This window comes from Zingiber officinale, chromosome 4B, assembly GCF_018446385.1.
Source record: "Zingiber officinale cultivar Zhangliang chromosome 4B, Zo_v1.1, whole genome shotgun sequence".
Classification (NCBI taxonomy): Eukaryota; Viridiplantae; Streptophyta; class Magnoliopsida; order Zingiberales; family Zingiberaceae; genus Zingiber; species Zingiber officinale.
Window position 1 is genome coordinate 96,335,482 of NC_055993.1, and position 22,132 is coordinate 96,357,613.

The following is a 22,132-nucleotide window of genomic DNA, read 5'->3' on the forward strand; positions in this document are numbered from 1 at the left end:
CACAATTGATCCTTTTCCTTTCCTCTGTTCTGTAGTGTCCCTGCACATTCCTGCCTTCTTGAAACTCCATTCATACAATTCAAGTTAATGTAACCTAGCAGTAACAATTCTAGGAATTTGGAACTAAACTTGGCACAAAACACCAACAAACATGTTACACATATTTGATAAGTTCTGGAAATTACAGCACTTTGAAGTTGGAAGTAATTCTTTATCCAAGTGTGTAATTTCCACCAAAAACTCCACATTCCAGCATCAAGGTAAATCAGAATTTCCAGCTAACAAATTCCAGCAGAATGTAGCAATTCAGAAACATTTATCTGAAACTCAGATTAAGGAGTAAAATTCTTGTCTTGCTTCTGCTTACTTAATTTCTGATTTCAACCTTCAAATTACAGAACTTGTAGAGGCTTTTAAAACTACTTCTCCACTGCACAAATTTGATTCTGCACGAATGCTTACAAGGACAGATTCCTTTTCTTTCTACTGATTCCTTGTACTGCAGTGCAGTTGAACAAACCAGGTTCTGCAACATGGTACAGGTTATCCAAGATAGCAAGAAAAAATCCAGTTTTTACTTCAAAACTGTTGTTCTTTAACCAGCCAAGCCTCACAGACCCATAAATTCAGCCCTATAAATTTTGCAATTTCAGCACTTCTTCTGGAATTCAGCACCATGCTGGTATCTATGAATTATTGCTTCAATCTGCAACTTCAAAATAAATTTTATTGATTCCTATCAGCAGCCTTCCAAACATTCAGTTTTCCAGATTTCCATTTCAGCATTCTACAGCTTGAACATAATGTTTCTATTTCAGCAATTCAAATCCTGGACTTCTGAAACTGCATTCTAGTTCCTGATCTTAAGTTTCAAAAGGCACAATTAAAGGACATGCAGGCTCCAGCAGTAACATCATTCAGATTCTTAGCTTAAACAATTCCAAAAGTCAAGTTCAAAGAAAAACTGCCAGTTTTGATCAGAAATGTACAACACACTTGGCACACTAGAGACTCCAATTGTTAAATTCATTCATAGCTTGATTGATTTTGTTTTGGCCTTTGATTCCATGCGCCTGAATTCCAGCAACAATTTCCAGCTTTCTTCAAGTTCAAACTCATTTTAAATCTGCATTTCATTTCAAGTTTCCACATTCCTGCACAGCAGCAGTCTACTTTAAACAATTCCAGACATCAGGTTCATAGAAAAATTTCTGGTTCTGACTTGATAAAGTCTTGGTAATGAAGGACCACTTGACAATAAGAGAAGAAAAAGTTTCACTTCTTTCCTTGATCATTTCTGCATATTTCTTTTCTGCAGGTTTTTGTTTATTCTTTTTCATGTTTCTGATTCTGGTCCTGCTCTAAAGTCTGCATCTTCGACCAACTTTGAAACCCTAAAGTAGTCTTTGGCAATTAAAGGTTGAAATCCTTTCCCTATGTATCACTGCTCTGTATCATTGCACAAATCAAACCTTCTCAGAATTGCATATGTTAGATTGGTGATATTTAGTTTCAGAAATCATACGCTTGGTTCTAACAGATTTTTTCAACCAGAGTATCTATTGTTGCAAATCATTTAGTTTCAGTTTCAATTCCTTGTTCTTGTTCTGATTCCAATTTAGAACCTCACTAGCAAACAAAGTCAATCTGATTGACTATCACTTCATAATATTCAGATGTTTTGGTCTCTTCTTCATGGATTTAAAAAGTTAATGACCAAAACAACACTTTAACTATGATACAATACTGACCTTCACATAAACTCACAGTAGAGTTTCAAAATCCGTCACTTAGCAAAATGTAGCAAGCAAATCTTGTCATTTCCATATCAAACTACACAAGATTTGCATTCCCTGCACTCAAAATTTTAGAAATCTGTCCATTCAAAATGCTACTTCTAATTTTTGATACTTCTTGATACAAAAGTGAGCTTGATATTTTGATTTCTGATTTTTTCTTGAACAGCAAATGTCATTTGTGTCTTGGACATCTTCAAGATTTGCTTCACTTTGTATCACTGATTAACCAAAGCAAAATCTTAAGCACACAGCTCCTTGAAACTAATTTCTCAGCACACCACAGAATCAACAAACAGAACTGCCATAGCAGGATACAATTTCAATCTTTCTAAATCTATTTCAGCAGCTCTATCCATTTCTGTATTCAAATCTGTGGAGCTTCAATGGTGAAATTCTGTTAACAAAATTAAGCTTCAAGATTTCAAAGAATGCAGCTTCATAATCTGTTTGTAAGCAACTTGATTTAGTTTCAATTCCAGATTTCACAGCTTCTGAATTCCTAAACAGATTCAGCAAATGTGTTCCTTAACACTTTTATTCTTGATACTGCTATGAACTTTTGATACACCACTATCTCCACACTAACTGTATTTGTTCCCTATCTACTTTCTGCAACTTCTTTAGCTTCCATTTCTGAACATCATGAGTGTTCTGAATTGAGCTTGTTTCTGCAGTGGCACATCTGAATCAATCACCTTGTGTCAACTTCACATTGTTTAGTTACCAAAAATCTCAATTCCTTTCATCTTTGCCACTAAAATAATGTATAAGCATTTTAGTGTCAATCCCTTCTGAAATAGCTTACAAATTTAATCCTTGTTGTAGAGTTCAATAGAGAACATAATTGCATCACAATTTTTGAGATAATAGGAGCCTGATTTCAGTACAATTCTGATCAGCAAACAGTTTACAGCCTTCCTCATTTCTGCATATCAGAATTCAGAATCAAGTTTTTGCAATTGTTGCCTTCTTCCTTTTCAAAGCCTTTGACACAATCTGGATTGGCTTCATGAACCGGATAGAAACACTTCTCATGTTTCTGAAATTTCTGCCTAACAGCAGCCTCTTCTACTTCAGATTCAGAACCTTTAAACTGTCCAGAATCAGCAAGGTTCAGCAACAGGATTCACTCAATACTCATTGCTGATACGAAATGGCACATAGATTTCTCACCAATTCAACATCTGCAAATAAAACTTGGCACAAAACAGTGTTAATTCCAGCAGCATTGGTTATGCTTCTTTCTTAACTTCCCATTATTATTTAATTCACCTTGGTGTTATCCCAATTTGAGAGATCTTTTCAATCTTTTTACTTCTGTTGAATTACTGCATTTAAACTTCTTCAGATTTGCCACATTGATCCTCTTCCTTTTCTTGATGCAGCTTCTGCATTCTCATGACGTTCCTCCAGGTTGCTGATTAACTCAGATGTGTAGTATCAAATGCAACTCAGCAGAGGATTGAACTCTGATTTCAGATTACAGATTTTTCACATTGTAGCAGAAAAGTTCTTCAACAGCATTAGCAGTTGGCATCTGAAACTCATCCACAACAGCAACTTGATTTAGTTACAATTTCAGATTTAAGAATTCTGAAATTTCTAGTTTCCGTTTCTGCATTCCAGCTGTTCTAACAATTCTCAATTCTGTCCTGTAGCTTGATCACAGAATTTATCCTTCAATCACCACATCTCCAAAATCAGTAATTCAAATTGATTCAATCTTCTATTGTTTCAAACTTTTCTTGCATTTCTCCTTGAAAGCAAATGGATTTGCTAGAACAAGAACTTCACTTAAACTTCTTCTAATTAAAGATTTGCAAGAAAACTTGGCACAAAATCCTGCCTTTAGCACTGCAACTAAATTTCAACATTCCAAAAACTTCTTAAGATGTTGAGTGTATCAACTTCCAAAATTCCAAACTATTGAAACTTTCTCTTTCCAAGAATAGACTCAAAGAACAATTAGATTTAGCATTCAATGCAAAGAACCATCCAAAACCTTCAACATCTTCAAATGTATACAAATATCTCCCCCACACTTAAACTTTTACCCATCTTGCAAAAATCAAACTCATCAAGAATTCAACCAAAACTCTAAATAAAATAGAGCAAGCAAAGGTAATAAAAGGATAAAATGCAAGAGGAAATTATTTTAAGAGAATTATGAAGAAAGGAATTAGAATTAATAAGGGATCAAGAATGAAAACAATCCTTCATTTCCATGCACACTCATGCTATTGTGACTTTGAAAAGAAGCTAAGCAAGTTCTAGAGTTTAATTTGCTATGAGTGCATGTCACATAAAAGAAATTAATGAAGCATAGGCTTAAAGTGGACCTCACTAGGTATTTTTGTATGCAAGCAAACTCAATTAATCAAAATAGAATCCACCACCAAATTAACCAATATCATGTAAGAAAAGCATCCAATCATGTCACATGACCTAAAATTGATGATCAAATTTAAGAAGCTTTTACCATCTTAAAAATATTACTAGAAACTTCCATGGAGAATTTATTAAAAATTAAATGCTATGTACTAAACAAAAATGCATAGTATAGAAGCAAAGTGTGAAGTAAAATGCAAAATGCAAAGTATGTAACTAAAGAAATGCATAACAAGAATTTTATTAGCAAAGCAAGAATTAAAATGCAAAAGAGAGCTAAAATTAGAACCAACTCCCCTTAAATTCCGGCGGTCGAAGAAGATTGAGAAGAATAATCCATGCCGGTAGTGGAGTACTTTTGGTTCCACTCAATTCCTTTTTATTCTTCATTTTTCCTTTCAAAGCTTTTTCTGGAGGACGGAGGCGGTTCAGTTCAAGCATCCACTCTGGAAGCTTATGTTCTCCTACAACATCAATCAAAGAAAACGTCTCCCACACGCATGTGAGGTAAAAAGAAGATAGGAGAATATTAGTGTGGTTATAAAATTTATCAAGAATTGAATCACAACTAATGAAATCAACAATTGGTACCTCAATTAAATTTTCTGATAAATCACAAGAAATACTCACCTTGTTGTGTTGAAAGGTACCTGGAGTGGTGATTTTTACCTCCTCTTCATCAGAATATGGCTCAAGCTCTGGTTCTGGTGAATGTACATCCTCATGTAGTGATTCTTGGGTGCTTGGCTCCATAGCACAAGTCCCTACACTTACATCTTCAACTCTTGGTGATTCTTGAGGTAATGCTTCCAGTAAGCATTCCCCTACACTTAAATCATCTTCAAAAACATGTTCAGAACCTGAATCACTAACAACATCTTCAACAACAAAATCATTAGGATCAGAAATTTGCATAATTACATAATCATCACAAAAGATACTAGAAAAATCATGTGAATTAATGGAAATAGGGTTAGGCCTGACAAAATCGCTACTTTCCATCTCTCCACTGGAGTTTTGTGCTTGCGGCTGATTAATAGATGATGTAATTTGATCTAATTGAATCTGTATGTTCTGTATCCTTGAAAATTGTTGCTCTTGATGTTCGATCATTTGTTGCATCATCTCCCTGAGTTTCCATGTTGATTCATCCATCTGAGGATCGCTTTGTTGAAAAGGTTGTGGCATAAAATTTGTTGAAACCTCTTGAAACCCATATGAACTCTGGTAGGTTGGATATGGCTCAACACATTGTCCTTGTGCACTTTCATACCTGAAACATGAATTATCCACCCAATTAGAATTAAAACCATTTGAAAATAACTCATACCTATTTTGTTGATCCATGTTTGGGTAAAACTGATACTCAGGCTGAAAACACTGATAACTCTCCATTCCACCTCCAAAATTATGAAAATATGGATCCATGCTAAAGAAATCTCCTGTTCTTTCAAAACAACACTACAAATCAATGTTAGAAGATTCTAGAGCATAAAGTTTCAATCTCATGAAAACATGAACAGTAAAAACAATTAACAATCCAAGAACAACCCAACATGAAAATACAAAAGAGAAATAAACAATCAAATCAATCAACATGCTCACAAATAAAATCAATCAATACACAATCTAAAATAAACACACTACTAGTTAGTTGCTCCCCGGCAACGGCGCCAAAATTTGGTGTCGGCCTTTTTGCATGTCACAAGGCGCTCCAAATTAATAAAGATTGGAACCCATATAAGCTAAAGAAAATGCGTGTAGTAAGGAGTCCCAAGTCGTATTTTTCCAAGGATAACTAATATGTGTATGCATTCTAGATTTGGTTCCAATCAAAAATCTAATTTAACTTGAATACAACTAAACCCCAAAAGTACACTAGAACAATTTAAAATGACTCAAAGAAATGTGTTTCTTATCCAAACATTTTCCACTTCATCTCAACACATTAGGATCACTTTAGTATCAATGAATCGAATTCTTCCACTAACGAATTATCCAATCTCACACATGATCAGCAACATATAACTGAGGTAAATAATCCGAATATCAAGTTAATCATTCAACAATAAGCTCCATCTCAGTTTCACAAATTGAATGCAGAAAATAAAGATTAGCTAACTAAATTACCGAAACTAGAAAACTTATATTAATTCAAACCTCTAATTCCAAACTAAACTAAATTACAAACTAATTGGTTAGCTTAATAACATTCAGATTGCAAAAGTTCAACGAATTCGGAATTGCAAGTAAGAACATCAGGATTGGGTTTTGCAGCAAGAAATTCAGAAAGGAATTGTAATAAATTGAAACAAGAAGCAATGATAAGGAAGATAAATCAGATCTGATGATCTGAGCAAGTTCAAAACAAATCTAAAAGACAAGGATAAAGAAAACAAAACCCTAAACATTCCTTAATTCAAATCCCGTAGCAAACTTCTCTAATCTGCTGTAAAACCAACAGAAATGCTCTCGGAACCCCTATAAGCATTCAACAACAATCTCTGAGCTTCCAGCTATTACCAGGTGATGTTCACAGCTCCAGGAAACCTCCAATCGAGCTCACATTCATCTGGAAATCCCATCAACCAAAGAAAACAGAGTTCAGGTTCTGAGAAATGCAAACCAGATCAATCGGCCAAATCGATCCAAGTTTGTTGCGGGATGTGAATCAGAAAACGTCCAGAAGCATCTGAGAAACCTCTCTTCAAGCTCCGGTGGAAGTGAATAACGCCGATCGGGAAACCTCCTCAACCGGGTATGCGGCGATGAAGCAGAACCCAAAGCGCAATCGGGAGACCTCCTTTCAAGCTCTCTGCCCTCGGAAGATGAACGTCGGCAGCTGGAGATCGTCGTCGGTGAAGAAGAAAAAGCCACCGGATCTGGATTATGGAATGGGAACTCGGCGCCGCGAGGAAGAAGAAGCAGTACTGTAGAAGAAATCGCGAGGAAACGCCGAGCCCAGCTACTGTAGCTTCTCACGCAGGTTTTTAAACCTCCTCAGTTCAGATCCAACGGCTGAGATTCATTTGGGCTAGATCAACGGTGGAAAGTCATCCAAAATCCGATCTGAATGTACTGATGTTGATCTAGGGTCTGGATCTACTCTCCTGTAGGTCGGATCGATCAGATCATCTCTGGATGGTCCAGATCAGCCCAGTCTTCAATGAACGGTCTAGATTAATCTGGCTGGATCAATGGCTGGATGAACTCAGATCTGGATCAAAACTTCTGGATCTTCATAAATGGCTCAGATCTGCTCCCCTTTAAGTTGGATCGGCCAGATCTTCAACGGATGGCTCAGATCTACTCAATCTTGGATGAACGGCCTATAATGCTCCGAGGCTTGATCTTCTTGTTTAGCCCTTGATTTGAGCCCAAATGCAGCCTGATCTGATCGGGTCCATGACCCTTTTGATGCCTACAAAATAATAAGCAAATATTAGCATCAAATACCATGAAAATAGACTAATTTGTAATTAGGTCCAAAATTGATACAAAGTATAAAAATGTAGTGTAAATGTGGATTCTATATATGAAAACTACATCAAACCATGATTGTGTGAATGAGAATAGTATAGTAAAATCATGGTTATCACGGTGCTCCCCCTTGAATGCCGGTTGGATCATTATCTCGAGGGAGGCGTCCGCTCGGGGATAATTGCCTCTGCTCGGCCACCTGATGCTGACGTTGTTTGTTGCTTCAGCTGCTCGGCTTGCACATTCTCTCTCTGTTGCTTCACGAGCTTAGCTGCTCTTGCCTTGATTAGAGCGTCGAGTTCCTTCGTGGAGAGCATCACCGTGGGCGGTCGTCCAACCTCGTCCATTGCTTCCGCTCGGATGCAGGTGCGTTCCCACAGACGACGCCAAATTGATCCTGTCCGAATGCTGAACCAACGGACGCTGGACATGTGACGCTCTCCTGGCAGCTGACATAGATCCTTGGCCGGTCGGACGGCGCTCCGACGAACCTGCACAGAAGTCGGGCCGGAAAGGGGTTCCCGACGACGACCCTCCGACGCTCAAGTCAGGCAAGCAAATAGTGAAAAAGTGGCTCTCCAAATATTAGAACGCGTACCTCCGGCGAAGGGTGAGAACCCTTTATATAGAGCTGTGAAGAGGCTCGGGCACACATACCGAGGTGCATACGTGTCCTCTGTCCATACCTCGGTATGGGCTTATCAGAAGAGCTTACCTGACACCATACTGCTACAGTCCGAGCACATCTATGATGGGACAGCGGGATCCTCTGTTGTAAGATCTTACGTATGGCCTGGTCGTTGAACATACCCGCTGTTAGGAGATGTTCCCCCGATGTTTCCTTTGTCCTTGTCTCTTCTGTTCACGCGCCGAGCGGCCAGCCGCTCGGCAGGCATAGGTCCGACCGGGCGTAGGTATCGGTCCGACCGGGTGCTCGGCTGAGAGTGTTCCACAGCAACGATGCTTTATGCTTCGGCCGAGCGGGCTATCCGCTCGGCCAGGTGACCCTTTTCACTATGAGCGTCGGAAACCCGCCCATGGTCGGGTTGTCTTCTGGCCGACCCGGGAAGCTCCTGGCCGAATGTCAGGTCGGCTCGGCATCCTTCCGTTCGGCAGGTCATCCTTCCGTTCGGCCCGGTATCCTTCCGTTCGGCAGGGCATCCTTCGTTCGACAGGGCATCCTCCGTTCGGCAGGGCATCCTTCCGTTCGGCCCGGCATCCTTCCGTTCGGCCCGACATCCTTCGTTCGGCAGGGCATCCTTCCGTTCGGTCCGACATCCTTCGTTCGGCGCGAACTTGGGGTTGACCTCCACGTGTCTTTGACCCTCCGCCCATGAGGGTCCCCCGTCTTTACCACCGGATCATTATTGTACGATTGATGTAATGTGCATTCATTATAATCAACAAGTTAACTTTTGTTGGTATCTAGATTGTATTAATTTTTGGTTCCACTTGTAGCTTTATCAATCATCTGAAGCTGGGTTATTAAAGGCGCGCCTCAGGCGCGCCCGAGGCGCTAGGCACACAAGGCGCTGGGGAAAATGCCTTGCGTGACGCGAGGCGGGCGCTGTTCGCCAGGCGCGCGCCTAGGCGCGCCTCGTGCGCCTTGGCACCTCAACGAAACGCGAACGAGGCGCGATTGAGGCGTCGTGATTGGAAAAAAATCTGGATTTTAAACCCAAAAAAACATTCCAAATCTTGTTTGGAATTAGGGCACGGGAAAGAGGAACAGAAAAGAACGCAGGAAGGGAAGAGAGGAAGAGAACGCAGGAAGAACCTGAATCCATTTCCGTCCACCGCCGCGCTGAGTTGCATCGTCGCCCAAGTATGTTTTTTTTTTCTTTTTTCTGTTTTTTCTGTTCTTCCCTTCTTCTTCTTCTTCTTCTTCTTATCTTCTTTTGCGTCTGTTATCATCTTGTTCTTCTCTTATTCTCTTCGCTTCTTCGCTTCTTCCTTTCTTCTTCTTTTCAATTTTCTGTTTCTTCTTCTTTCTCTGTATCTTCTTTTCTTCTTCTTCGTTTTCAGTTTTCTTTTTATTCTTCTATTCGGTATCTTCTTTTCTTCTGCAGTTCTGCTTTTTTGTTTTTTTTGCTTTTAGTTGCTGGTTCGTGTTCGCTGAGCTGCTGTGCTGCTGTGTGGTTTTGTTTTGATTTGGTTTCCTGTTTTTTAATTTTGTTTTTGCTTCCCAGTACCTACTGCTGTCCGGTGGTTTTTTAATTTTGTTGCTGTGCTGCTATTCGTATTGGTGCTGCTGTCTGCTGTCCGATATTTTGTTTTTTTACTGTTGTTTCTTGCTGGTTCGTGTTCGCTGAGGTGCTGTCCAATTTTGTTTTGTTTTGATTTCCTGTTTTCTAATTTTTGTAGGTTGTGTTTTTGCTTCCCAGTTCCTTACTGCTGTCCGATTTTTTACTTTTGTTGCTGTGCTATGTCTGCTGTCCAATATTTCGTTTTTTAACTGTTTTTTCATTTTTGTTTGACTTGTTTTGCTTTTTGTTTTTTTACTATTTTGTTATTGCTGGTACTGTACAGTACTTTTCTATTGCTGGTACCATATTAATTTTATTTTATTTTTAATTTTTCAGACTAGTTTCTTGTTCAATTATCATGGAAGGTAGTAGTGATACTCCAACATATATATCAAAAGATCCGGGATGGAATTATTTTCAAAGAGTTAATCCAGATAATAAAAATGATTTAATTTGTAACTTTTGTCAAAAAGTTACAAAAGGGGGCATTTATCGTGCAAAACAACATCTTGTTGGGGGGTTTCGAAATACTACGACTTGTAAAAAATGTCCATCTCATGTACGTGAAGAAATTAAAAATTTCATGGAGAAAAAGGCAGAGAAAAGTAATCTTTCTCAACTTGCAACAATGGACTTTGAGGATGTAGACCCTCTTGGTGATGATATTGATATGGATAATATTGGAGCTAAAGGTGTGCCACCTATAAGTACAAGTACAAGTTCTAGATCAGTGAATATGCAAAAAAGGCCCAGACAAATAGGTCCAATGGATACGTATTTTGCTCCTAATGTACAAAAAATTGTTGAAAGTTGAAAGGGTAAAGAAAGACAATCTACGATAAATGAGGCATACAAGAAAGAATTGAGGGAAAAAGCTTGTATGGCCATAACTGAGTGGATGTATGATGCGGCAATTCCATTTAATGCCGTTAACTATTCAAGCTTCAAAAGAATGTTGGACTTGGTTGGCCAATATGGTATAGGTCTAAAAGGACCTAGTTATCATGAGGTGCGGGTTCCTTTTCTAAAAAAGGCTGTTGATAGTGTGACAAATGATTACATTAAGTCGTGTGAAACAGAATGGGCCAAGTATGGTTGTAGTTTGATGGCAGATGAGTGGACAGACAAAAGGCAGAGAACATTGATTAATTTTTTAGTGAATTCTCCTAAAGGTTCAGTTTTCATCGAATCGGTTGATGCTTCTGATTATGCAAAGACTGGAGAGAAAATATTTCAATTGCTTGATCGATTTGTGGAGCGTGTAGGAGAAGTAAATGTTGTTCAAGTTGTTACAGATAGTACAAGTAACAATGTGCTTGCTGGTAAGAATCTATTTAATTATTTCTTATCAATATGTTTTTTCTTATATATGTTAAATTTATCTACTTTTCTAACTTCTTTTGTAGGAAAATTATTAGAAGCAAAAAGGCCACACTTGTATTGGACTCCTTGTGCTGCTCACTGCGTTGACTTGATCTTAGAAGATATAGGGAAATTGCCTGATTTTAAAGCAACATTGAAGAAGACAATGAGTGTGAATGCTTACATTTATGTTCGCCCTGGCATGGTAAATATGTTGAGGCAATTCACAAGACAAAAAGAGCTTTGTCGGGCAGGTGTCACAAGATTTGCTACTGCTTTTCTTACTCTTGAAAGGATGCACCTACAGAAGCAAAATTTAAGAAAAATGTTCATTTCAAAGGATTAGATAGAGAGTAAATGGGCAAAAGAAGCGGCGGGGAAGAAGGTAGCTAAAATCATCATGACACTTAGATTTTGGAGCAGTATTGTGCATATTTTAAAGATATATGGCCCTTTAGTCCGTGTTCTGAGACTGGTTGATGGCGAAAGAAAACCTGCAATGGGTTATATTTATGAGGCTATGGATAGGGCAAAAGAAACAATTATGAAGGCCTTCAAGGAGAAAGAAGAAAAATACAAAGAAGTGTTTGAGATCATTGATGCGAGATGGGAATGTCAACTTCATCGGCCTCTGCATGCTGCAGGACATTATTTGAATCCAGAATATTTTTATTCATACACAGATTCAAATATCTGTGAAGAAGTGGTGAATGGTTTGTTTGAAACTATGGAGAGATTGGTTTCAAGCACTGCCGAGCAAGATAAAATCACTACCCAACTCTCTATATATCGAAAGACAGAAGGGCTATTTGGGAGAAATGTAACAATTAGACATAGAAGAGCATTATCTCCAGCAGAATGGTGGGAATGCTATGGAGCAAATACCCCAGAATTGCAAAAGTTTGCTATTAAAGTGCTTAGCCTCACTTGTAGTGCTTCTGGTTGTGAGCGCAATTGGAGTGTATTTGTGCAGGTATGTAATAAATATAAATGTTTGATACTATTAGTATGCTACTTTTATAAGTAGAAAATATTCTTTGATATTTTATTATACTTATTGTGATTTTTGACATTTTGTAGATTCACAGCAAAAAAAAGAAATAGGCTAGCTCAGCAGCGCTTAAATGATTTGGTATTTGTGAAATACAATCGTGCCTTAAAGCTTCGGTATGATGCACGTGATAAGATTGACCCCATCTCTTTGACAGATATTGATTATAGTAATGAATGGTTGATGGGTAGAATGGATGGAGAAAGTGATAATGAAGAAGATGAGTTAGTTTTTGAAGGTGATGACTTGACATGGGATGTCGTTGCTAGGACTAGTGGAGCTGAAGAGCCTGAATATTGTACTAGAGGAAAAAATATTGCAACCATGACCTCTAGTTCAAATGCTAGGCCTAAACAAGTCGAGAAGGGAAATGCATCTTCCTCTATGAGACACTCATCTCTAAGATTTAGAGATGAAGAAGAAGAAGAAGAAGAAATTGAATTTGAAGAAGATGAAGATGAAGATAACGAAGAAGAAGAATACAATGAGGATGATCTTGAGCTTGATGATTAATTTGACTTATTACGCTTGTTTTGATGGACTTTGTTAGTTTAAATTAGAAAGTTGAAATTTGAAAGTTTGAAACTTTTATTAATTTTATCATGGTGTTGTTTTGCTTGTTATATTTGATATTGATGTGTGTGGAATATTAATAGTTATCATATTTGACATAGTATATGAGTGTGGCAATAGTCTGGTAATCATCAACCTCATGTTCAAGAGGCGCGCGCCTCGGGCGCGCCTCGCGCCTCGGGCTCTAGGAACTTTTTGCGCCTCGGTGCGCCTCGCGCCTCGCGCCTCTAACAACACTGATCTGAAGTAGTGTTATATCATGAATTTCAATCAACAATATTTAAGCACAACAATAACACAATTAAACAATATAGTTCTTAACAAAAAAATAGCACTAAAATATGGATACAATAATACTTCATCTAGTGTCACTTAACATACCAACAATGAAAAAGATGTAACAAAAGTACTTAAGCTAATTCAGTCGCATATAAAAATTCAATCATGAGTGAAAAGAAACAAATTAGCTACAGGCACATTGGTAAAAGATTGCCATCAGCAAGGGAGATCTTGAGATTATCTCAACGCAATCTGCAATGTAATGCGATGCTCAAAGCCCATGCGCAATTTCCCAACATCATTTGGCATATATTCATATCAAAACTATACACACACACACACACAAAGACATCAGCAATCTCAAAAGGCATGACTATTTCCTCAAGCACATCATCCATTGCTGCTTAGATCTGTTTGCATTCTCGAAAGAAAAACCATGAGAAGTAATCAACTACTTACTTGATCGCGTTGCATGGACCGAACACCGCCACAACCAAAATCCTGTATTTCGACTCTGAGAAATCACTCCAATGGCAAAACGAAGAGATGACGACGGCGGAGAAGTGGAAGTGATAACGAAGGAGGCGCAGTCGCCGTGCAGAATTGTGATTTAGGGTTTGGCACTGGGACTTAAATGGTCTACTTCTCCAAGAGAAACTATTGGGCCTATGGGCCCATCGTTGGGTTTATTCGATTCGGGTCGAACATTTATGTTCATATAACCATGAACTATTTTATAATTAAATCTTATTTATAATTCAACCAGAATCAAAATTTAATTATTTGTGCTGGTTTAGAAATGATTTAACTTTGGTTTAATTGTATTCTTGATTTCTAAGTATTTATATATTTAAAGAGTTTAAGAATTAAAATTTGTTTAGCTGATTTATCTATTTCAGGTAGAATTGAGTATTCCATTAAAATTTAATTAATCGATTTTTTTTAACAAATTGAATTATTAATTTTATTTTAATAAAAATCAAATATGGACCGACAAAATATTGATAAATTCAATTAAAAAAAAATCAGATTAATCGATTTTCACTGTCGTTCTGCTCTACACAAAATCCCTCGCCACCACCTCTGTCCGGGTCTAGTCCATCGACTGCTACACCTTTTAGCAAGTATACGGTTTCCCCCAGGTCCCCGACACCCAATTGCTCTACAAAACGATCCGGAATGCAAGGCCATCCAGAAGTAGAAGGTAGAGTGCGGCTAAAAAATAAAATATTTTTTTTATTTCAGTTTATTTAATTTAATTGAGATTTTAAAATTGAAATTGAATCTAATTAATCAATATAATCAACATTGTTTTAGATAAAACTTAGAATTTTAAAATAAGCAAACTGGATTTCAATCAAATCAATTTATCCAATTTAATTGAACTTTTCTTACCCCTACTAGCAAAGGCACTCGGCAGTCACAGAAGTCTCAACAGTCACAATCTTCCATATACATGGTGTTGGTGTTAAGAATGTGGAAAGGTACCTCTTCCCTTTCACCTTCCCATTCTTTATCATTCCTCCATTGATGGAGGTAGAGGTAGAGGTAGAGGGTAGAGGGTAGAGGTAGAGGTAGAGGTAGATGAAGAGTCATCTTTGTATATAAAATAGGCGTCTAAGGTAATTGGTGAGAGGTGAAAAAAAAATGAGATGAGCACAAGAGAGAAAGAAAGAGGGGACTTGCTATGTGCAAGTTTTTGGACAAAGTCAAAGAGAATGAGATCGTCCCATATGAAAGATATGAAAGGTATCTGTGCAAGGTTCGTCCATATGCACAAGATTGAAAGAGGCATGAAGAACATTCAAAATTGGTTTGTCTAATCTCGAAAGAGAGATTTGGTTTGTGAACCATGAAGAGCTTTTCGATTTGTTCGTGATCGTTTTTCCGACAGCAAGTCCGAATATTATATTCTGTCATTGATTATGGATCTACGAGAGATCGCTGTAAGTGTTTACAGTTTTCATATTTCTATATTTTTCATGCTTAGAACTGTCAACAATGGTATCTAATCCCGTCGGGAGGCTAAGAAGACGGACCTGCCGGTGAGACGTGTCTGGAAAGTTGACCGCATCCCCATGACCCGGTGGTGAGCTGTCTTCCATGTTGACCAAGTCATCATAAGTCCTCCGGTCCACAATGTTTGTATCCAGCGACCGGGTTATCCCGGTCCCTGACACCTCGATGCTCGAGGCGAATTCCACGAACATATAAGCAGCTGAATAATGATAGAATAACTAAATAAATACGAGACGAGTATAGTGACGTACCCTGACCCCAGGGGGCGCCCTCGGATGGGTCGGTGAGCTGGTCGTGGTGTTGATCGAGTCGCCACTGCCGTGCAGAGTATATAGATATCCATCAGATGAGTAGCTGGCTCCGGTGGCTCGAAGCCGGATGCGATATGGATCCGCAGGACGGAGCACGGTCCGACTACAGCATCAGCTCGCAGGTCGGAATAAGTACACGGGGACCAGAATACAACAGCGGCGCGAAGGCTGAGCACTCCATCGGCTCGCAGGCCGGGATACAATAACGGCACGAAAGCCGAACACACTCTCGGCTCGCAGCCGGAATATAGGCATAGTACGTGTTAGGATGTATACTAAAAGCCTAGCTTTTGGTATAAACATTTATCTAGAAATAAGAATCACATTGGTCAAATGTCTACATTTATGATAAATGTAGTTGTTCAATTAATTTATATTGTAGATAACATGGTGTGTGGTGTCACACACAGAGGATCATGTTATCAGTACCTTATAAATTATAAACAGTAGCTCACGATCAAAATGGAAAGGAACAAACCATTGGAACGTCGTAGTGTAATTAGGTATTGGTTTATCTTAACTATATAATTACACTAGTATACTTAGAGTTTATTGAGTAGGACTATTAGAGGTCGTTTCTTTTTTACTGATTTTGTAAAGGAACAAAGACTTAAGTTATTATGGAAGTGTGTGCTCTTAATCCTAATATAATAACAAGCACATATATTTGATATTTATTTCTTTAATTTATCAATGGGTGAGATTTAGTTCGATAAATCAATAAGCCCGATAAGTTGGGAAATGATATCACTTATAGTGTGTGTTGTTGATTATAGAAGGAAACTGTGTCCTAGTAATCTAGGTTGAGAATGTCCCCAAGAGGAGCTCATAAGAATTGTCATGTTAAACCCTGCAGGTGGACTTAGTCCGACATGACGATAAGGTTGAGTTGGTACTACTCTTGGACTAAGATATTAATTAAATGAGTTGTCAGTAACTCACTTAATTAGTGGACATTCGACATCTTAAACACAGGGAGACTAACACACTCATAATAAGAAGGAGCCCAAAATGTAATTTGGGATTGGTGCGGTAGTTCAATAATAGTTCTCTAGTGGAATGAATTATTATTGATAAAATTAAGTTGTGTTCGGGGCGAACACGGGATGCTTAATTTTATCGGGAGACCAAAACCAATTCCTCCTCTCGGTCCCTATCGTAGCCTCTTGTATATAGAGATTTATACCCACCACATACCCACCTTCTTACCCATCCAATGGGGTCGGCCAAGCTAGCTTGGAACCCAAGCTAGGGCCAGCCAAGACCAAGTGGATGAGTCAAGTTGGTGGCCGGCCAAAGCTTGGGTCCCAAGCTTAGGTGGCCGGCCACTAAAATATTGAAAAGGATTTTTATTAAGATTATTTCTTATGTGGATATCATGAAGAGAGTTTAAAATTAATTTCCTTTTATAGCTTTCTACAAAAGATTAAGAGAAGAGATTAATCTCTTTCCTTATTTGTAGATTAAAAGGATGGTTTTAATTTTTTGGTAAAAACTTTCCTTATTTGTAAATCATCTACATGTTTAAAAGAGAGTTTAAAATTTGAAATCTTTCCTTATTTGTTGATTAAAAGGTGAATTTTAAATTTTTTAAGAAAACTTTCCTTTTTAACCATGTTCATGATTTAAAAGAGAGTTTAAAATTAAATATTCTCTTTTATAAGTTTCTACAAAAGATTAAGAAAAGATTTGATATCTTTCCTTATTTGTAGATTAAAAGAGATTTTAATAACTTTCTTTTTATCCACATGTTTAAAAGAAAGATTTTAATTTATTAAATTCCATTTTTATAAACCAATCTTGAAGGGATAAAATTATTGGAGAAACTTTTATAAATTTCCGGAAACAAATTATGAAGTTTTAATTCTTGTTTAATTAAAACTCTCCTTGATTTGGGGAAATAAGTGGTCGGCCATGTTATAATGAAAATAAAAATTATTTTTAATTAAATAAATTTTTCCTTTTCATGGCAAAAGAATTAAGGAAATTTTTATTTAAATTTCCTTATTTGCCAAGATCAAGGATTATAAAAGAGGGGGTAGAGGAGGCTTTATGGTGAACGACTATTCTTTTTCTCCCTCTTTTCTTTCTTGGTGTGGCCGGCCTCTTCCCTTTCTCTTCTCTCCATCTTTGTGGCCGAACCTCTCATCCTCCTTGGAGATCAAGTGGTGGCCGGAATTTAGCTTGGAGAAGAAGGAGAGAAAGCTTACATCCCTTAGAGCTTGGTTGGTGGGAAAAGATCTTCATCTTTTGGAAGCTTTGTGCTTGGGCGAAACTTGAAGAAAGGAGAAGAAGGTGCTTTGGTGGTTTCTCATCTCGGAAGATCGTTGCCCACACAACGTCCGAGGTTAGAAGAGGAATATGGTAGAAGACCTAGAGGCTTTTGCTTGTAAAAGAAAAGGTATACTAATATTTAATTTCCGCATCATACTAGTTTTATTTCTTTGTAAAAATACCAAATACAATAGGCATGCGATTCTAGTATTTCAAATTAGTTTTCGATCTTGTGTTCTTTTATTTTTCTTTTCCTTGTGATTTGATTGTTCTTTTTGGTTGACTTAAAGTTATTTAAGGAAATTAAATATTAGCTTTCCTTAAAAGTCTTTGTCTAGGCGGTGGTGGTTATTCCCATATCCAAGAAGGTCATGTGCCTCGCCATGCAGTCCTGGAAGCCGATTTTGGAAATTAATATTTAATGGAATTAATAACCTAGGTGATTTGGATCGAACGTGTTAAGTTCCGCAGGAGATCCAAGTCTAAACCTAAAAGAACAAATAAATTAAACTTTGGATCAAACGTGTTAAATTCCGCAGGCGATCCAAGTTTAATTTAAAAGAACACATGGTAGCTAGGAAAAGGTTCAGACCTTTGTACAAAATTTTTTGTACAGTGGAACCGTTAGACTTTCCGAGTAGCAACCAACAATTGGTATCAGAGCTAGGGTTTTGCCTCTGTGTATTTGGTATTAGTTTAATTATGCACATGTCATACATAATTTAGGCAGGATAATAGTAGGATGTGCTAACTTTGTGGATGCAGGATCCAACTATTATGGCTTATAGTTATTATGTGTGTGATTGGACCCTTGGACATGTCAAGGGCATTTATTGTGTGTGCATGATTGTATTATAAAATACAGCAGGAGCTGTATTTAGTTTTATTAGGATTTTATTTTTGATCTAGATACATGTACATTCCTTCGAGGAATATAGGATCGAAAAATGTAAAATTCTATTTATGTCGCGGATCGAATTTTGTAAGGCGTGGAACCTTTTGAGGACCAGAGGCGCAGCGGAACAAGGAGCAAGATGGATGCGACAACTAGACCCGGTGGCGGTGGCCAAAGATGGCAGCAGCTAGGGTTGGCGATACACGGAGGACAACAATAGATAAAAGCCATAATAGTTGAAAATTAGTTTTTCTATTTATTGCTTCTTATACTGTGTTGTGTGTGCTTGTTAGTATGCATGCTAAGTAGGCTAGCATAGTCAAAATTCCTCACTTTAAATAACTAAGTGGGAGAGGGATTTATTTATTTTTAAATAAATTCCACGGTCTCCATTACTGGTTTATAAGTAATGCAACAAGCTTGCGCGTTGGCTCTGAGTGCCTTCCTCCATATCGGATGAGCTTGTTTGCGGATCACTAGCTTAAACTTCCATTTTGGATGACTATAGGAAGATAATTAAGAGCGTGTGATCTTCCCCATCGGAAGGGGCACAATCTTATTAATGGACTTAGTGTCAAGTAATGGTATATACTTAGGCACGTCTAATAGTATCCTCCCCATCAGAGTCACTGCTATTATTTGTGTGGCAGAAGAAAACCAACTATTAATTTGTCAAATAAATAGGTTGACAAGATAATAAAATTAAAAACTCCTCTTACAAATGTTTGATTTTGTATACGTCCACACTATCGTGGCATACAAAATTCAACGGTGTTTGAGGTAATTTTATTTTGTCATAAAGATTTATTGACAAGATAATTAATGGGTAAACCCCTCCTCTTACAAATGTTTAAATTTTGTATACGTCCACACTATCGTGGCATGCAAATTTACGATGTTTGAGGTGTTGGTGAATTTAAATAATATTGTTTGAGGAATCAATGTTATTTTAAATTCAAAAAGTTTTGACCAAATATTTGATCAAAAACAGATCAACTATTAATTTTATTCATCATAAAGTAAAGTTGACGAGATAATAAAATTAATGGATAAAATCTCCTCTATGATTTTGTATACGTCCACACTATCGTGGCATACAAAATTCATGGGGATTTTAAAGAATTGATCTTGACCAAATATTTTTGTGATTCTTAGGATTTAAAATGTTTGTCAATTCCCTAGTTGTTTTACTATAGAAAAGACTTAGTAGTCCCAATTGTATTGATTGGAAATAGGACTTCGACATTAAAGTTGACTGTCTTCTTAGAACTAAGAACAATATAGGTGTATTTAATTCATTAGTTGAAACATGTTTAGTGGTGTTATCTACCAGAACCTGGAGTGTGGATACAGATGCCATTAATCATGTCCGCAATTAATTGCAGGGTTCCAAGAAACCCGACAACTAAATGAAAATAAAAACACCGTCCACATGGGTACTGCTGTAAAAGTGACAGCTGTTGCAGTGGGAGATGTTTATCTTTTGATAAGAATAAAACATGGATTTTTGAGTAATTATCTTTACGTACCAAGTTTAGAAAGAACTAGTTTTCAGTTTCTAAACTATTCAAAGAACTTGATATTCTACTTCTTTTAATAACAAAGTTGTTATCAAGAAAAAGAGGGAAGCTATCTGTTCTGGTACGTTGGTTGGCAATTTATAAATCCAATAACTCCCACGATGCAACAAATGGAAATTAGTAACACATCTTCTAACTATAAGAGAAAGAACCTTCAAAATGAACTAAACATATCTTTGGCATCTAAGGCTAGGTTATATTAACTTGAGTAGGATTCAAAGGATAATAATCGATGAACTCTTGGGTTCATTGGTAGAGGAAAATTTTCCAACCTGCGAGTCTTATTTGGAAGAAAAAATACCCAAGAAACTTTTAAGTCTAAGGGGATTGGAGCCAAAGATATAGGAATAGGTTCATTCTGATTTGTGAAGACCTTTGACTATCCAGGCAAGAGGTTGTTTCAAATATTTCATCTATTTTATGGACAACTATTTGAGATACGGATACATTTACTTGATGTGCCGCAAGTCTAAGTGCTTTGATTTGTTCAAAGAGTACGAGGCTGATGTGGAGAAACGTCAAAGTAAAAGTATCAAGACACTACTGTAAGATCGTAGTGGCAAGTACCTCTTGGGAGAATTTAGGAGTCACTTATCAGAAGTAGGGATTCAATCCAAACTAACTGCACCTGGTACATCTTAACAGAATGGTGTAGTAGAAAGAAGGTATATGATCTTATGGAATAATTAGATCGATGATGAGTTATTCAGAAAATTACCAAATTTGTTTTAAGGATATACACTGGAAACAGAACTCTCTACTCCCATAGAATTGCAGATTGGGCGTAAGTCTAGTCTGAAGCATATTCGGATTTGGGAGGTCTAACACATGAGAGACACTGATAAAGTTGGACAGGAATTCACTTGTTTGTGGGTTATCCTAGAGAAACAAAAGTAGGTTTATAGTCTTAAAAATCAGAAGGTCATTGTTAGCATCAATGACCGATTTTTAGAAAAGGACTATGTAATAAACCACAAGCCCATAAGTAAATTTGTTTTTAAAGAAATTATAAAGGACATGTCTAATCTAGTACCAACTGTACAAGATGAAATATCACAAGAAACTGCAACACGTATCACAATTGATACAGACAGTGCATCATCGTAGTGGAAGGGTTGTCAAACAACCTAAAAGATTCATGTTTTGGAAAAATCTTTGGACTTGATCCCAAATGAACATGAGCCTGATCCCGGGCATATGATGAAGCACTCCAAGATAAAGATGCAGCATCTTGGCAAAGAGCAATGAATACAGAATTAGAATATATGTATTCTAATAAAATCTGGAAGCTTGTAGAACCACCAGATGGTGTAAAAGCCATTGGGTGAAAATAGGTCTACAATAGGAAAAGATGGATAGACAGGAAGGTAGAAACTTTCAAAGCAAGGCTTGATGAAAAAGAAAACTTTTTCACTGGTAGTCATGCTTAAGTCTATCCGGATTCTTTTATCTATTTGGCAAGTGGATGTCAAGACAGCATTCCTTAATGGAAGTCTTGAAGAAAGCATCCATATAAAGCAACCAGAAGAAATCATTGCAAAGGGCAAAGAGCATCTTGTGTGAGCTCAATCAGTCTATGGACTGAGGCAAAGCTTCAAGGTCTTGGAACATTCGGTTTATCAAAGTAATCCAGACCTATGGATTTATTTAATAACCGGATAAATCTTGTGTATACAAAAAGTGTGATGGAAACGTGATGGTATTTCTTGTACTATACGTAGATAACATTTTTGGTAGTTGGAAACAATATCAAAGTGTTGTCAGAAGTAAGGGTATGGTTGCCCAAACAATTCGATATGAAGGACTTGGGAGAATGTATATATTCTTGGAATCAAAGTAATAAGGGATCGCAAGAAAAGAATATTTTACTTATCT

At 37.4% G+C, this 22,132-nt stretch overlaps 1 protein-coding gene across 1 annotated transcript; it reads left to right on the plus strand.

Annotated features, from left to right (window-relative positions):
* Positions 1 to 10,163: 10,163 nt before the first annotated feature.
* On the plus strand, positions 10,164 to 13,607 carry LOC121975615. The gene is made up of 2 exons (XM_042527362.1): positions 10,164 to 11,235; positions 11,320 to 13,607. Exons 1-2 carry the CDS (start codon positions 10,794 to 10,796, stop codon positions 11,619 to 11,621), a joined length of 744 nt encoding a protein of 247 aa, XP_042383296.1. The 5' UTR covers positions 10,164 to 10,793; the 3' UTR covers positions 11,622 to 13,607.
* Positions 13,608 to 22,132: the final 8,525 nt, after the last annotated feature.

What these genes read in the sequence shown, in the direction of transcription:
- LOC121975615 (XM_042527362.1), top strand. Translation starts at nt 10,794, where the DNA reads ATGGCCATAACTGAGTGGATGTATGATGCGGCAATTCCATTTAATGCC. An exon ending in AAGTAACAATGTGCTTGCTG is followed by an intron (nt 11,236 to 11,319) that starts GTAAGAATCTAT and finishes CTTCTTTTGTAG; the next exon opens with GAAAATTATTAGAAGCAAAA.